The 15326-nt window shown below is 41.0% G+C and overlaps 1 protein-coding gene across 1 annotated transcript in view; it reads right to left on the reverse strand.

Annotated features, from left to right (window-relative positions):
* Positions 1-9190: 9190 nt before the first annotated feature.
* Positions 9191-15326, reverse strand: part of LOC134355479 (protein phosphatase 1H-like) — a 55466-nt gene continuing 49330 nt past the window's right edge. The window contains exons 9-10 of the mRNA XM_063065414.1: positions 14874-15025; positions 9191-12378 (exon numbers count right to left, since the gene is read on the reverse strand). Coding sequence (XP_062921484.1) covers positions 12240-12378; positions 14874-15025 — 291 coding nt within the window. The 3' untranslated portion in view covers positions 9191-12239. The remainder of the gene's footprint in view (positions 12379-14873; positions 15026-15326) is intronic.

Here is a 15326-nt window from a genome sequence, read left to right on the forward strand (position 1 = left end):
GGTGAGTTTGCCTTATGAGCCTGAGGGTGTTTTCTCTAAAATTCAAAGTAAATTTATTATCCAGGTAGGTATGCGTCACCATATATCAAAGTAGGTAGAGTAGAACACAGAAATACAATAGAATTAATGAAAAATACACACTAAGTCTGGCAAACAAACAATGCGCAAAAGAAGGCAATCTGTGCAACTACAAAAACAAAAAATAATTAATAAATAAATGATGAGACCATGAGTGGTAGAATCCTTGAAAGTGAGTTCATAGGTTGTGGAATCAGTCCAGTGTTGAGGTGAGTGAGGTTATCCACACTGGTTCAGGAGCCTGATGGTTGAACGGTAGTATCTGTTCTTGAACCTGGTGGGGTAGGGCCTCGGGCTCCTGTGCCTCCTTCCAAGAACAGAGCATGGGCTGGATGGTGAGGGTACTTGATATGGATGCTGCTTTCTCGTGGCAGCACTGTATAGGGGACTTTTCCTGTGGTGGACTGGGGACTGTATCTAGTGTGAAGAATTTTGAAGAGATCACATTGAAACCTACAAAAATTTGACAGGGCTTGGCAATGTGTTTCTCCTGGCCTAAGCTGGAACCAGCAAAGGGATGGGCCATTTGTTGCTGAGAAGTTGAATTCCTTCATACAGATGGTGGTGAATGTTTTGAATTCTTTACTATGGAGAGCTGCAGAAGTTCAGTCATCAAATTCAATCAACACAATGATTGATGGATTTTTGAATTTCCCAAGAGTCAAGTAATATGGGACTATCACGGGATAATGGTGGTGCGGTAGAAGAACTACTTAATTCTGCTACTATTTCTTATGCAGAAGTTAATGCTGGGACTTTTTTCACAGACTGCCTGACCATTTTTGCATTGATATTTGGAAAATGGCTGTCAAATTTTCTGAACTACAAAAGCAACAATATTCAAATGTACTGTACTGTCTATAAAACATATAGGAAATTGAGGTTGCAGAAGTTGTATATAAGCACGGGTTCTTTCTTTTTTCATTCTTTATGGCTTCATTAGATGATATAATTTTCAATAATTTATTATAGCATAGAAACAGGCCCTTCAATCCATCTTGTCTGTGCCAAACCGTTACTCTGCCTAGTCCCATCAACCAGCAGGCACATGGACCATAGTCTCCATGTCCCTCCCATCCATGTTCTTATCCAACCTTCTCTTAAATGTTGCATTGAAACCCACATCCACCATTTCTGTCAGCTTTTCTAACACTAACCTGCCGAAGGGTCTCGGCCCAAAACGTCGACTGTACTTTTTTCCACAGATGCTGTCTGGCCTGCTGTGTTCCTCCAGCATTTTATGCGTGTGGCTTAGATTGCCAGCATCCGCGGATTTTCCCTTGATCCCGAGTTTCTCCTCAAGAAAGGAGTTCCCCCCTTTCCCTCTACACCTAGTTCTAATCTCACCCAACCTCAGTGGAAAAAGTCTGCTTGTATTTACCCTATCTTTACCCCTCATAATTTTGTATACCTCCATCATATCCCCCCTCACTCCCCTACACTCCAGGGATTAAAATCCTAACCTTTTCAATGTTTCCATATAAATCAGGTCCTTAAGTCCCGACAACATCCGTGTAAAATTTATCCGTGCTCTTTCAATCCTATATAATTTTCTCCTTTATTTCATCTTAAAGAACACAATCGGAAAAAAACTAATTAAGTTATTGGATCTTTTAAAGGTTGCAAGCTCCCCACGTGTGATCTGCCACAATCTTTACGCAACCAATGTTTCCTGTTGTAAGTTAAATTTTGACTATCGTTACTCCCCCTGCTTTACAAAACCATTGGATGATTGTGTGTCTAGGAATGATACTTTGAATGATATATAACCTATTATGGTTGAAATGAGTTGCTATGGGCTGGTTAATTTTTATCCCTGGTAGGTTGCCTTGACCCTGGCGAGAATGCATTGCAAAGAAGTGAAAAAGGCACTACAATTTTAAGGGAGAAAGGAGGGGAAAGTCGCCAAGTTGCAGGCCAGTGATTCCCACACACAACAAAATATGTGCCCATTGAAAAACTTATACAGCATTTCTCCAAACCTGGGTGTGCCCAGTGCAACATAGCAAGTGCTCCGTCAAGCAAGCTGGCAACGAAAATCAGTATAAGGCGCAATTTAAACTCCAGTGTTCCCAATTCGAATTCATAACCTGTTGGTCACCAGAGTACCCACATCCCCATTAAAACTTTAACGCCTTATATTAGAAATGTCCACAACACTTCTGCAGGCCTTATTCTTGTTCTACAATCCTATTGGCTTGTCATTGCTGATTGACAGCAGCCAACCAGATCTATTGGTGGAGACGCTAGGTCATCAGAGCTGCTGCAGACCGATTGTATGGGATAACTAGTTCTGCAACATTCTTTCCAGGCGAGTCAGTTTGTTTTGTTTGGCTTTATTTGGAAAACATGCAGCCTTATATAAATATAATTCTGATTCTGAAAAATTAGTTTCTTCTGGAGGGCCTGTGGTCCAGTGAAAACAAGGAACTAAAACAAAACAGTTTAAAAAAAAAGTATTCAAAAGATTGGTGAAACCGAAAGCCAATAGCTCCAAGAATCTGATGACCTACATCCGTTTTTGAGTGAGGTTTTTTTTTTACAAAATTCTAGTTTTTGCAGGCTGGAGTGTAGCATATGTGATTGGACTATGCAAGAAAGTGGGGGCAACATCAGCAACAGGGAATGCTGGAATCTATAGAAACATAGAAAACCTACATCACAATACAGACCCTTCAGCCCACAAAGCTGTGCTGAGCATGTCCTTACCTTAGAAATTACCTCAGGTTACCCATAGCCCTCTATTTTTCTAAGCTCCATATATCTATCCAGGAGTCTCTTAAGAGACCCTATTGTATCCGCCTCCACCACCATCGCCAGCACTCACCACTCTCTGCATAAAAAAACTTATCCCTGATATCTCCTCTGTACCTACTTGCAAGCACCTTAACACTGTGCCCTCTCGTGCTAGCCATTTCAGCCCTGGGAAAAAGCCTCTGACTATCCACACGATCAATGCCTCCCATTATCTTATCAGGTCATCTCTCATCCTCTGTCGCTCCAAGGAAAAAAGGCCGAGTTCACTCAACCTATTCTCATATAATGGAAGAATTCCATAACAGAACATCGTGAAGAACAATGGCACTGAGCACGTCTGACCAATCTAATGAATGTGGCTAATGAAAGATTTAACGATTCAAACTAATAATGAAGAACCAGTGGATGTTGTATATTTTCAGAAGGCTCTTGATAGATTCCATAAAAGTGTTTGGTCAGCAAGAATGGACCACTTGGAACTGGGCATAATACACTAACGTGGATAGCAAATTGCCAGAGAAACAAAGGCGAGTGGGGTAGCCTGCGAATAGAGATTGGTGCTTGGGCCTATTTTTCACAAGTTATGCCAACAGTCTGGCTCGGACCAAATGTCATATTTCTAGGTTTGCTGATGACACTAAATTGGGTGTGATTGTGAATAGGAGATAGGGTGTAAAGGGGCTTTGGGTGCAACTAAGAAATTAGTTGATAGAATGTAATTAGAAAAATGGGAGCTAAAGAGCTTTGTTCCAAATATAGAGTATTTTTAAATGCTGGTTTATTAGAGGTGTAAGGTGCACCTTCCCTCCGCTAGTTTGCAGGTCACCCTTGGTAAGGTGTAGCACCTGCTTTGCCCCCCAATCAGGGTCATGTGAAGCCATGGGAGCAGGTGATGGATATTACAAGTCCTGATTATGCCAGGCAATCTCTGAAGAGTATCCATAATGGCTGCGGATCATCCGTCCTGTAAAGACACTGCTCAGAAGGAGGAAATGGCAAACCACCTCTGTAGAAAAAAAAACCATGATCTGTAGAAAGACCACCATCGCCCACATCATACGACACAGCGCTTAACAAATAAATGATTGATTGGATAAGGTTTCTGTTCAAAGAGGCCAAGTCACTGAAAGACTACAATGCAGATGTTGCAAGCAAATGGTAAGGGGGCCTTTAATGCAAGTGAACAAAACTACCAAAGTATATATGTCCTTATGCAATTATAAAAGTTCCTGATGAGAGGTCATGTGTATTATTGTATAATCTTTACATTTCCTTATCTTAAAAAGGGATACCCTTGCCAAAGAGGGAATTCAGCATATGTTCACCGTATTGGTTTTCTGGATGGTGTTTTTGCCATATGAGGAGAGAGGGAGGAGAATAGCCCCTCAATCTCTAGGATTTAGTGGAATGAGAAGTTGCAATGAGAAGATTACAGAATTGTTACAGAGCTTAACAGGCTGGATGTGTGAAGACTGTTCTCCAGGGCTGAGGAGTCTTAAACAAAGGTTCACGATCTCAGAAAATATGGTCGACCATTTAAAGCTGAGATCAAAATCAGATTTATTATCACTAACATATGCTTTGAAATGTGTTGTTTTGCAGCAGCAGTATAGAGCGAGGCATAAAATTACCACTAATTACAAAACTAAAGAGTGCAAAAGATGAATAATGAGTTCACAGAATAAACAGATCAGCAATCTGATGGTCAGTTCTGTCCTGCATCCAGGATAGAACTGGCTGAGTCTATAACCTTGTTCAGCTTCTTGTGGTCCTGTGCTTTACAGCCTCCATACCAGGCAGTGATCCCATCAGTCAGACCCTCCTCCACTGAATATCTGCAGAAATTTGCAAGTCTTTGGTAATATACCAAATCTCCTGAAACTCCTAATGAGCTAGAGCCATTGGCATGCCTTCTTCATGAGATTCGGAGAAAGCTGTTCACTCTGAGGTGGAGAATCTTCTTGATATTTTTTCCTCTCTCCCAGAAGTGTGGAGGGCTCAGAGACTGATAGATTTAAAGGAATCAAGGAATGGGGGACTGGTGGAGGGAAATAGTCTTGAGAGGAAATAGACTTGAGATAGAAGAGTGATCATGAGCTTGATGAATAGCAGAGCAACCTTGAAGGGCCAAATGGCCTATTTCTGTTCCTAATGAAAACCAAAGTAAAGGCATCCGTTAGTCTTGCGAGATCATGGATCTGCGCCTGGAAAGTCTTCACTCTCCAGGGCGCAGGCCTCGGCAAGGTTGTATGGAAGACCAGCAGTTGCCCATGCTGCAAGTCTCCCCTCTCCACGACACCAATGTTGTCCAAGGGAAGGGCATTAGGACCCATACAGCTTGGCACCAGTGTCACCACAGAGCAATGTGTGATTAAGTGCCTTGCTCAAGGACACAACACGTTCCCTCGGCTGGGGCTCAAACTCACGACCTTCAGGTTGCTAGTCCAATGCCTTAACCACTTGGCCACATGTCCATAAATGAAAACCAAGGCACAGGAAACTGCAACCCTTTCATTTACTTTATTGTCGCCAAACAATTGATACTAGAGCATACAATCATCACAGCGATATTTGATTCTGCGCTTTGTGCTCCCTGGATTACAAATCGACAGTAAATACTAAAAATTTAAATTTACTACTTTACTAGAAATAATGGGATAAGAAAGACAAATCCAGATAAGGAAATAATCAGGCAAAGGCGGAGAAATTATCTGTCGGAAAGTTGGATCTATTTCTGGCTCAGTTTCATTGTTTGTGAAGTGGGTGGGTCACTTAAGGGAAATATTTTAATTAATTAATTAATTATTGAGGTACAGCCCATTGAGTTGCACCATCCAGCAATCATCCCGATTGAAACCAGCCTAATTCCGGGATAATTTACAATGACCATTTAACCTACCAACCAGTACTTGGACTGTGGCAGGAAACCGGAGCACCTGGAGGAAACCGACGTCGTCACAGGGAGAACGTACAAACTCCTTACAAACAGCAGCTGGAATGAGTAAAGGTGGGCTTCCAGAGTAAAATCTGACAATGACTGGAAAAGAATTTTTAAACTAAATGGAGAAATGAGAGGATATAAATTCCCTAACGTGTATGTGTGTGTTTTTTTAAAAGTTTGTCTACATATGTATAATATTACTGAGAGAAATCATTTTGCATCCGGATCAACCAGTCTGCCTCAGCTGCCAGTTTAAATGGCAGTTACTATTTGCATAAGGAAATAGCTTTCTGTCCAAAAATGTCCTTTGAATTCAGTCAATGAATCTTATCTTTTGTACCATGGATTTCAAAAAAAAAAATTTGTTTACACAAGGTATCTTTCTTCAGGCTATTTTCCTGTGGGGAAACAATATTTCAGGTGTCTCACTTCAACAGTGTTTATCAGCAGGATATTGGGCTAGGAAAGGTATTTTAGACTCACTTAAAAACGTACTTGGAGGAATCAGAATTACTATCACTGGCACATGTTGTGCAATTTGCTGTTGTTTTGCAGCAGTGCATTACAATAAATGTGAAGAGTGTGAGATAAATATGAAGAGTGTGTCTTCAGGCTCCTGTACCTCCTACTTGATGGTAGCAATGAGAAGAGGCAGGAAGTAACTATACAGCAATTTGGAGGAAGCTTGGATGATTAGCAAATGTACTGTATGCATCTTGGATAAAAATCGCATTCGTATTGTTTATGTATGTGACTCCCCAACACCACATTTACATCCATCCCATGAAAAGCAGTGTACAAGAAGCATAGCCAGAGTGGATAGCCAGACTATTTCCCGGGGGAAAATGGCTAAAACAAAGTGGCATAATCTTCAGGTGATTGGAGATAAATATAGGGGGATATCAGAGAGTTTTTTTGTTAAACACAGAGAGTGGTGGGTGCATGGAACACCCCGCCAGGGGTGGTGGTAGAGGACATTTGAGAAACTCATAGACAGTCACATGAATGAAAGAAAACTGGAGGTCTCTTTAGGAGGGAAAGTTTAGATTGCTTTTATAGTGGGTTGAAAGGTTGGTACAACTTTGTGGGCCCAAGGGCCTCTACTGTACTGTGGTATTCAATGTTCTCTGGTAAGTAATTGCAAAGCATGATAGTGTTGTCATTTGACTCAATGTGAGGATGCTCTTATGAAGTACTGTCAACCAGCAAATTCCGTATTCATATATCTATAGAATTTACTGCAGCACAAAGGAGACCATTTGTACATTTTCTTATGATTACTGCATACTTAGCACCATGACTTTGCAATTTTCCTGTTCCCTTTTTGGAGAGCTTCTATAATCCTTTCATGCAGGGGTTACAGCCTCAAAGTCTAGAATTGAAATGATAGTTCCATAATTTTGGTTAAGCCGGCGGGTGATGAATCATTTTAATTTGCTGTCCCAGTGGGCTGTGGGGACTCGGTTACTGATTACATTTAAAGCAGAGTCCAATAGATTGCTTGCTATGAGAGCAGCCAAAGGATGTGGGGATGCAGGTAGCTGATATTGAGATAGAAGATCAGCCGCTTTTTATGGATTGCTTAATAGCCAAAAAGCCAAATAGCCTGCTCTTTTTCCAGATTCTTTTATTCTTAAGTTCTTATGTGGACTCGTTTTGGAGAACTTTGAGGTTCATGTTGCAATTGTTCCTGGATGCTGTTTCTTTCTGCCCCGCTGATTTTGAACAGTTTGATTGGGGCAATTGATGCAGATGGGGAGGCTTCGGCGAGTAATGGGTCTGTGGTCTGCATTGGCTAGCAACAGGGCGCTGAACTGAACTAAGCTGACTACTGCTGGTTTAAAGTTTGATATTCTATGTGTTGCCTGCTTACTTCTTGCCGTTTGCGCAATGTATTCTTCATTTCCAAAGTTGGGTGTTTGGCATTTTTTTCAGTGGGTCCTTGGTGTTTCTTTGCGGGAGGATAAATATCAGAATTGAACTCTGTGAACATAATTTGATAATAAAGGTACTTTGAATCTTATTACAGATCATAACTTCCTGTGCAATCAATGTTTATGCATTGCACCTTCTGGAGCTTCTGTCAATCAACTTAAATCAGGGAATTCTGTTTGCAGCCCCTTCTACCATTGTGAACTGTTTCGTCAGATTTAAAGATTAGCTTTATTTGCCACATGTACAATGAAACTCAGAGTGAAATGCATCAAGTCAAATCAGTGAGGATTGGGCCGGGCAGCCTGCAAGTCTCACCACACTTCTGCCGCCAATGTAGCACGCCCACAACTCGCTAACCCTAACCATACGTCTTTGGAATGTGGGAGGAAACAGAGCACCCAGAGGGCACCCCCGTGACCCTGGGGAGAACGTACAAACTCCCTATAGTCAGCAGTGGGAACTAAATCCCAATTGGTGATCGATAGTACTGTAATAGTGTTTAGCTAACTACTGTAAGAAACATAAGAGGAGCACCAGGTCATATGACTCTTCAAACTGCTCAATATAAAATTAGGCTAATCTAATTCTTGGCCTTAAATCTACTTTTTTTTTACCCAGTCCTTATAATCTTAATTCGCTTTAGTCAAAAAATCTGAACATTTCATCCTTGAATAGCAAAGTCAGGTTATTCTCATTTCTCTTTTACTGTACAAATACATGAAGGATTCAGTTTGAGCCTAACTGCTACAGTCCTTTCCCATTTGTGCAAAGTCACTGCAGATAGTGTGGACAGATTTACTCTTTCTTATTATGCTGCTGACCAGGGAATTCCTTCCATGACACCATAAGACATAGGTGCAAAGTTAGGCATTTCAGCCCATTGAGTCCTCTCCACAATTCAATCATGGCTGATTTATTATTCTTCTTGACCCCATTCTCTTGCCTTCTCCCCAAAACCTTTGACTGACACCCTGACTGATCAAGCACCTATCAACCCTGTTTTAAATATACCCATAGCTTGGCCTCTATAGCAGTCTGGGGCAATGAATTCCACAGAGTCACCACACTCTGGCCATAGAATTTCCTCCTTATCACTGTTCTAAAGGGACGTCCTTCTATTCTGAGGCTGTGCCCTCTGGTCCTAGATTCCCCCACTATAGGAAACATCCTCTCCACGTCGACTCTATCTAAGCCTTCCAACATTCGATAGGTTTCAGTGAGATCCCACCCTCCCTATCCTTCTAACCTCCAGCAAATATAAGGGGCTTTCTTACAGTTCATCACAGGTAGAGGTCCCTGTATTCCTTGGGCAGTTTCAGGGACTCCGTATTTCCCTGCTGGAGATTACTGTACACTCCACTGCCTTGCCAGTATGAAAATTAAACTCTTGGCAAAATAGGAATAAGAGAGCTGGGAATCTCTCTGCCTTCCCAGGTTAGTCTGAAGCCAAAGAAAAAAGGACAGAATGGATTTATGGGGAGCAACTTTTTATTTACGTTCACTTACAGAAATTTTGCTGATCTTTATATAAAAAATTCTTCGTTTTACCCCTATGTATCCAAGTTCAAAATTTTTGATTTAAAGGATTTTAGGTTCTCATTATCTCATCAAATCATTAACATTTCATACACCTCCATTGAATCAACAATACTACTGCCATTCCTTCCCATCAAATTATCAATGTTGAAGGCACTGTATTTAAGTAAATGCAACCTTACTCTGTAATTTAATCCACTTCTAGGACCAGAAATCGTTTCTAGGAACCTGTCCTGTAGCCTCTCCTGTGCCAGTGCTCCCCTTCAAGTTAAAGATGTTAAAATTGAACACAATGCTCTTGATGTGAATCTGATCGAGATTCCATGCAGTAGGAGCATAAATTGTGCCTTGTGGAAACCAGATCCCATGGAGATAAAAGTAAAAATTACATTACCTTTTCCCATGAACTTTTGTAACTGCCCACTGGCTTTCAATGATTTCTGTACTTGGACTTTTAAATCTCATAATAGTTCTGAGCTGCTTGTCAGCAGAAAGAAGGAAGAATAACCCCTTTTCTTTCATTTATACAGCCTGTTTAACACTATGAAAATATCCTAAGGCACTTTACATCATCAAAATAAATTGTTAATTGGATCCATAGGGTGATGTTAAGAATAGACGACCAAAAACTGTGAAAGATTTTGGTTTTCCGAATTGTCTCAAAGATTAAAGTGGTTGAGAGGCAAAAGCAAAAGGCAAGGAGTAAATACACCACCTCAAACATATTTCTTTAATGGCGCTTGGCTGATCTACCACACACAACATCTCAGCCATTCTAAATCTCTTGTTTCCCATCTGGCATCCCAGGATGTTGAACAAGAGCTGGAATCCTAATCGTATTTCCAGCATACCCTTAAAATTAGAATTGAGTCATTCACTGGCGATGTCAAGATTCATTTCTTCAAATAAAGAATGCTGAAAATCCAAACTGGCATCGCTGATGCAGCCCCAAAGGAGTCCCGGTGGTGGCCTTTCAAATGAGATGTTTATTCAGATCTGTTTTTCCAACTCAGATAAGCATAAAACATCCCAAGGCTTATTTGAGAAAGCTGGGGAATTTCCCCTGCTGTTCTGGTTGATGTTTATCCCTCGAGCAATGTCACCAAACCGTGTTAGAACCAGCATTGAACAAGCGCCTGTTGGCATTAAGCAAGATGAAAACTCGGGGTTCGTCATTTAATGGCAATGATCTGCTGGAGGAATTCTGGGTAAAGCAGCCTCTGTGGAATGAAAGAAATTGTCCATGTTTCAGGCCAAAGTCTTGCATCAGGACTATCAGTGCCAATTCCCTCATCCGTCCACAGATGAAGAGCAACCTGCTGAGTTCCTCTAACAGATTTTTTGTTGCCCCAGATCCTGGCATCCGCGGTCTTTTGTGTGATTATCATTTAACAGCTGGATCCTGCCTTGGCAAGTTTGGGGTTGGGGAGATGGGTGATAGGGGAAAGAAATGACTTTAGTTCCTTCTGGTTGAATGAATTCTAAGACTCTTAACTATTGAGTTGCCACTCCCCTGACTTTATATCATATGCTCCTCATTTTAAACTACTCATCCAGTCTTTTTCCTTACAATCTATATTTTTAGTAACGCACACAAAATGCTGGAGGAACTCAGCAGGTCAGGCAGGATCTATGGCAATGAATAAACTGTCGCCGTTTCGGGCTGTGTCCCTCCAGCACTGTTGCTTTCGATTTCCAGCATCTGCAGAATTTCGCATGTTAACATTTTTAGTAAGTTTTTAAAGTGCTCAAAGAAAAGAACATTATCCTTGCCCATTATAGTTTTTCTCTTGGACATCTTGCTCAAAGCCATATCCTGGATCTTCAATTCCTGGATATTCCAGGGGAAATCGTGGCTAGTCTAAATATACCTGTCATCTCCAGCATTTGTGTTAATGTTATATATTTACAGAGTGTCGATTGTCCCTCACTTCATAAATATCTATAAAATCCAGAGATGGCAGGTTAGTCATAATAAAGCGTGCAGATGAGGTCAGTTTGAAACTAGCTTTCAGGGATTTTTATTTGTACTTCAGACCTCCGGCATCCTCAGCACTTTGCTTTTGAACTTGGCTATCTCAGAACAGCAGGAGCACCCAGCAGGGTACTGCAACCTCATCAGTCGCCGGTCTCAGGATATATTCTGAAAGATTTAGTTCTTTGCAGAAGCTAGCGGTGTACATAAGGAATTTGTCAGCATACCTCAGTGGAAAATCTCTTCCTTAACAGTCTCAGGGTTGAGGGTTTACGCCCTCTTCCAGAGACTTGATAATCCAAACCACACCAACTCTCAGTACAATACTGAAATGTAGTCTTTTGGATAAGATTTTGAACTCAAGCCCATCTCAGGTGGATATAAACTTGAAAAACTGCAGGAGTGTGCACGTGGTTGTTAATGCTTATATTTGGTCTTGACTAAGGCTCAATAATTTGATTTACTGTACCATTTATCATATTTTCTTAGGAATTTGTAATATGCAAGTTGAGAGACAGATTTCAGACATTCCTGCACTGACTACACAACCTTAAGACACTTTGGAATGCTGTGAGGTTATGAAAGGCACTCACAAGTGCAAGTTCCTGCTTTCAAGAGGGATTATACTGTATTATACTCGTGGGGAACAACCCAATTTAAAAAGGTTATTTAGGGATGCAGCAAAAATCAGCTGTAGGAACTCTGCACAATATCATGGGGCAAATTGCCCGTTCCCGTGCTGTACTGTTCTGCATTCTATAGACTCAATGGGTCAGACAGCATCAGGGGATGGAAATGGACAGTTGACGCTTCAGGCCAAGACCTTCGATCTGGACTGGTCCATTAACCAGATTGCCCATTTCCCTCCACAGATGGTGCCCGAGTTCCTCCACAACTTTGTGTTTTTTTTTGCTCCAGGTTCCAGCATACAGTCTCTTGTGTCTCCATTATTCACAGACGAATAGATCCATTTTCCAGTCTTTGCAGAGCTGAAGGATTGGTCGCCCCAAAGGCCAATCACGTGTGCCCATAAAGAGGAATGACAAAGACGGATATGTCGTCGCCTGAGCCCAGCCTGTCATTTGACAATCTCCACCCATGGTCCTTCAAAACTCCGCGGGATTTCATCACCAAGTCCTGGGCTGCCAGTGTGAACCTGTGGGGAGAATTACATGGAAACATATCAGAAGTAAAGCGCAAGTTGGGCACTTAAGCTATTTGGTGTTTACGCTCAACATAAGTTTCACTGCATGAATGGGAAGGGTATGGAGGGCTATGGTCCTGTGCAGGTCAATGGGGCTAGACAGAATAATAGATGGGCCAAAGGACATGTATCTATGCTGAGGTACTGTACGACTTGTCCCAATTTTTCAATGTCCCCTTCTCCTTTATAAGGTTTACATTACAGCTTGATTCTAAGGACAATGTGTTAGGTGTACTTCACTCATTGTAAAATGTTTTGGGATTTCCATAAAGAAACATTTGAACTACTTGATTTGACTAACACCTAGATTTAAAAAAAGTTTCATATTTCAGTAATTCTGAATAATGACATTTCTCATTAATTTTTCTCAGCAACATTCTAAATTCAATGGGGAATAGGATAAGAAATATACAAAAGAATAAATTCATTTAGAGGGAAGCAAATCAAGCTGGATTCTCAATTTGCAAAGAAGTCTGTCAATTCGATTTGGATACCTTCCGGGAGGTTTCCATTACAATGCTGCCCACCCTACAATCCCACCCATCCACTCAATATGGCCAATATTGCAAGCCCTACCCATGGTTTCAAACAGCCAACTGAAAATCAACCGAATGCTTGCAGCTCAGTTGGATGATTTTTTGGTGCTCAGCCCAATATCCTTTCACCTTACCTCAAATATTTTTATAGCTGAAAGCAGTCAATACTTTTACTTCTCTCTCTACCAGATCCCTTGCAGTGCGCTGAAGATTAATTTGTCAGTTCCTAAATGGTTCCAGGAAAATGCTGGAGGCCTGGCAACTCTAATTACTGGTTCTATTACAGAACCTTTTAAATACTTCCACCTCATTTAAAAATGGTTTATATTACAGTCTGATTACTAAGGGCAATGTATTAGTTGTGATTCATTAATTGTAAATTGTCTTGGGATTCTCTGCCTCAATGAAAATCTCTATATAGATGCAAGCTTTTCCTTCTCCAGCAATACTGCCACAGAGCCCAGATAGTGAGCAGCAGCCGCATCAATAGCAGACCAACACTTGACCTCTGCATTACAAATACGAGACATTTTACCAAAACTGTACGCAAGATGAGAAGCTTCAGTTACTTGGCGAGACGTGAGATTCTTTTTGTCCCCTGAAGCTAAAGTTTGGAAGAGACTTAATTGTGGAATATTGGGAATTATTTTAATGGAATAATTAGGCAAAAGCTGCTGCCAATGTACGGACGGTTAATAAATCACAGGACGCTTAAACAAGGAGTAGATGAGGAGAATTTTTTTTTAATGCTGAAAGCTGTTTTTATATCGTTCACAGTCCAAATCAGTAGGGGAAGCAGATTCAATAGCAACTTTCAGAAAAGAATGAGATATGTATTTGGAAAGGATAAATTTGTTGGACTATGGGGAATAGGCGGAACTGGACTAATTGGATAACTCTTTCAAAGAGCTGGCACAGGCTAAAGGACCTCTGTCTGTTTTGTATGAATCCATAAAAGATTGTAATGACAAGGAGTGATTCAACTTTTTCCATGTTTATACTAAGCAGAGACTCATTGGCTGCTAGAATCTGATGACCACATAGGCTTCTGTTCCTTGTGCGAGTGTGCCGCAGATTGTGCTTACATGGAACGTTTGTTGTCCCAGTGGATGCTTTATGTGTCGGCTTTCTGGGTCATTATTTTTGGAATAGAGTGCCTGAGTTCAGAGAACTATGAAAAGTTTAATGGAATTAAGAAATATACCACTGAAACTTCACTCTGTTGACTAAACTAAAAGTCCAAACTGACATCCTTGACGCAGTCCTGAAGGAGTACAGCACTGCCCCTGGTGCTGAGAGATTTTCAATTAAGGCTTGTTTTTTTTTTCCCCATTTCAGATGGTCAGTAAAAAAAAACCCCATGGCTTACTTGAAAAAGCTGGGAAATTTTCTTTGATGTTCTGATCAATAGTTATCCCTCAGCTAAAGTCACCTAAACGGGTTGTTGGGGTATTAATCTATTGGTGTTCATGAGAGCCTACTGTGCTCAAATTAGTGCTTGCATTTCCTATGTTGCTACGGTGACCTACGCTCCATAATTATGCTGCTGCTAGTAAAGCTTTTTAATACACACAGAGTGAAGAAATCTTATTTTGCTCTGCTGTTGTTTCTGTTTGTGTTGTCCTGCTGAACACTGTGAGCATGATATTTTGGTGATGGAATGTGCGTCGCAGTACATCCTCGGGCATGTTGGTTGTTAACACAAAAGGCACATTTCACTCACAAACAAGAGAACATCTGCAGCTGCTGTGTGTGCGCTTGACACGTTTCACTGTATGCTTTGATGTGCACATGATAAGTAAATCTGAATCTGAAAGATGCTGAATAAGTGCATCCTCTTTTCTAAATTTCATGTCCCGAACCTTCATTTTGTGAGAAAGACTTTGGGAAAACCATATCAATTTCACAAACCTGTTGGGGTCATCAGGATCACAGCTGGAAAGCATGCGAATGACTGTATCAGCCACCTCTCGATCTGAGACCACGTCCCACAGGCCATCTGTCCCCATCACTATAACATCATCCATACTATGCTCATACTTTTTCACATCATAAACTTTCACCTGCCGGAATAACAAAAGATTTTATTGAACAAGTTGCACAGAGCTACACTGTTTATTGCTCACTGACAGGCCATTGAAGCCTGCAGGTTCATACAACTATATATCCACCCACACAATGCAGCCTTTGATTTCTCTTTCCCCAATGTCATTTTTAGACTCCTATCAAACACAGCTATGCAATATACCTCGTCTATTTGTGGCAGCTGTTTTACATTGTAACCACTCTCTAGATAAAGAAGTTTCTCCTGAAATCCATAACGGATTCCCTTTATGACCACTAAATATTTAATTCACTTATTTC

The sequence above is a fragment of the Mobula hypostoma genome, chromosome 13 (assembly GCF_963921235.1).
Source record: "Mobula hypostoma chromosome 13, sMobHyp1.1, whole genome shotgun sequence".
NCBI lineage: Eukaryota > Metazoa > Chordata > Chondrichthyes > Myliobatiformes > Myliobatidae > Mobula > Mobula hypostoma.